This window comes from Salvelinus sp. IW2-2015, linkage group LG3, assembly GCF_002910315.2.
Source record: "Salvelinus sp. IW2-2015 linkage group LG3, ASM291031v2, whole genome shotgun sequence".
NCBI classification, from domain to species: Eukaryota; Metazoa; Chordata; class Actinopteri; order Salmoniformes; family Salmonidae; genus Salvelinus; species Salvelinus sp. IW2-2015.
In genome coordinates this window covers 3,823,198-3,824,355 of record NC_036840.1, presented here as the reverse complement: position 1 = coordinate 3,824,355, position 1,158 = coordinate 3,823,198, and the positions used below count along the sequence as shown (strand labels likewise).

General features: G+C 41.4%; 1 protein-coding gene across 1 annotated transcript in view; it reads right to left on the bottom strand.

The window, feature by feature from the left end:
* The window catches only part of ppfia2 (PTPRF interacting protein alpha 2), an 81,679-nt gene that overhangs the window by 54,319 nt on the left and 26,202 nt on the right, over nucleotides 1–1,158 (bottom strand). Inside the window, 2 exon segments of the mRNA XM_070436465.1 lie at nucleotides 95–315; nucleotides 436–439. Of these exon segments, the coding sequence (XP_070292566.1) occupies nucleotides 95–315; nucleotides 436–439 (225 nt within the window).

Genomic DNA, 1,158 nt, shown 5'->3' with positions numbered 1-1,158 from the left:
GCATGCTCTGTCCAATAAGAGCAGGGTTAAAGTCAGGTAAATGTCTGGTCCCTCGCATGTTCTGTCCAATAAGAGCAGGGTTAAGGTCCCGTACCGTATCTCTTTGTTAATGGCGTCCAGTTGCTCCTGCAGCATCATGGCTAGGGTCTGTGCGTCTGAGTGACCGCCGGGGGACAGCAGGTCCATGGAGCTGAACATGGTCTCCCGGTCATCGTCATCAATGTCCGACATGTCAGACATCTCACTCTCAAASGGGTGGCTACCCAGGATGCCTAGCTGCTGAGAGCGCCACTCGTGCTCCCCCAGTGACTTAGCCTGTWGGGGAGGGWGGGTTRACAGATACAGAAGTGTGCACTAATCAAGGGAAGTGTGCACTAATCAAGGGAAGGGAGTGTTCTTGAGGTTATCCTGGTAAAACATCATGGGCAGGATGACATAACTGTAGAGAGATGTGAAAGTTTTATGTAAAGAGACTTGAATATGTTTTTGCACTGTACAAATATTACAGCACACATTATGATTAATGCATTCAATGCAGTATTTTGGTTTGATAAAATAATTGGCTAAGTAAAGCTGTCAGCTTCAGGGAGCCTAAAATGTCTCTACTAATTCTCCTTTCATCAGACAAAATAATGAGGCTTGACTTTTAATACGCCCCAAAGTATCTTAATAAACCATTAAATAGTTTTTAATTTAAAAAAAATAAGCTGAAACAAGCTTCTAAGATGAATGCAGAATGTCAGTATTTATCAGGTTATTTCAGTCTTCATGGTGATTTATGTTACAATCCTGAGACACTGTAACAGTAGCAATTTATAACAATGATCCTCAAAGGCAATGCTAACCAATCACACCCATCTCCAACAGGTTTCCCTCTGTCGTGCTAATGCTAACAGTCTGGCTCCATGCAACCATGTATGTCATACAGACCTGAGTTCAAAGACTTTATCTGTACTTGTTTAAGCTTTCCTGGCTTAATGGATATAATAGTCCTACTACTGCATCTACCTCAGCCAGATAGATAGATAGATGATATGATAGATAGATAGATAGATAGATAGATAGATAGATATAGATAGATAGATAGATAGATAAAGAGAGAGACAGACACACAGAGAGAGAGAGAGAGAAATGCATGTCAACACTCGAACTCAAGTT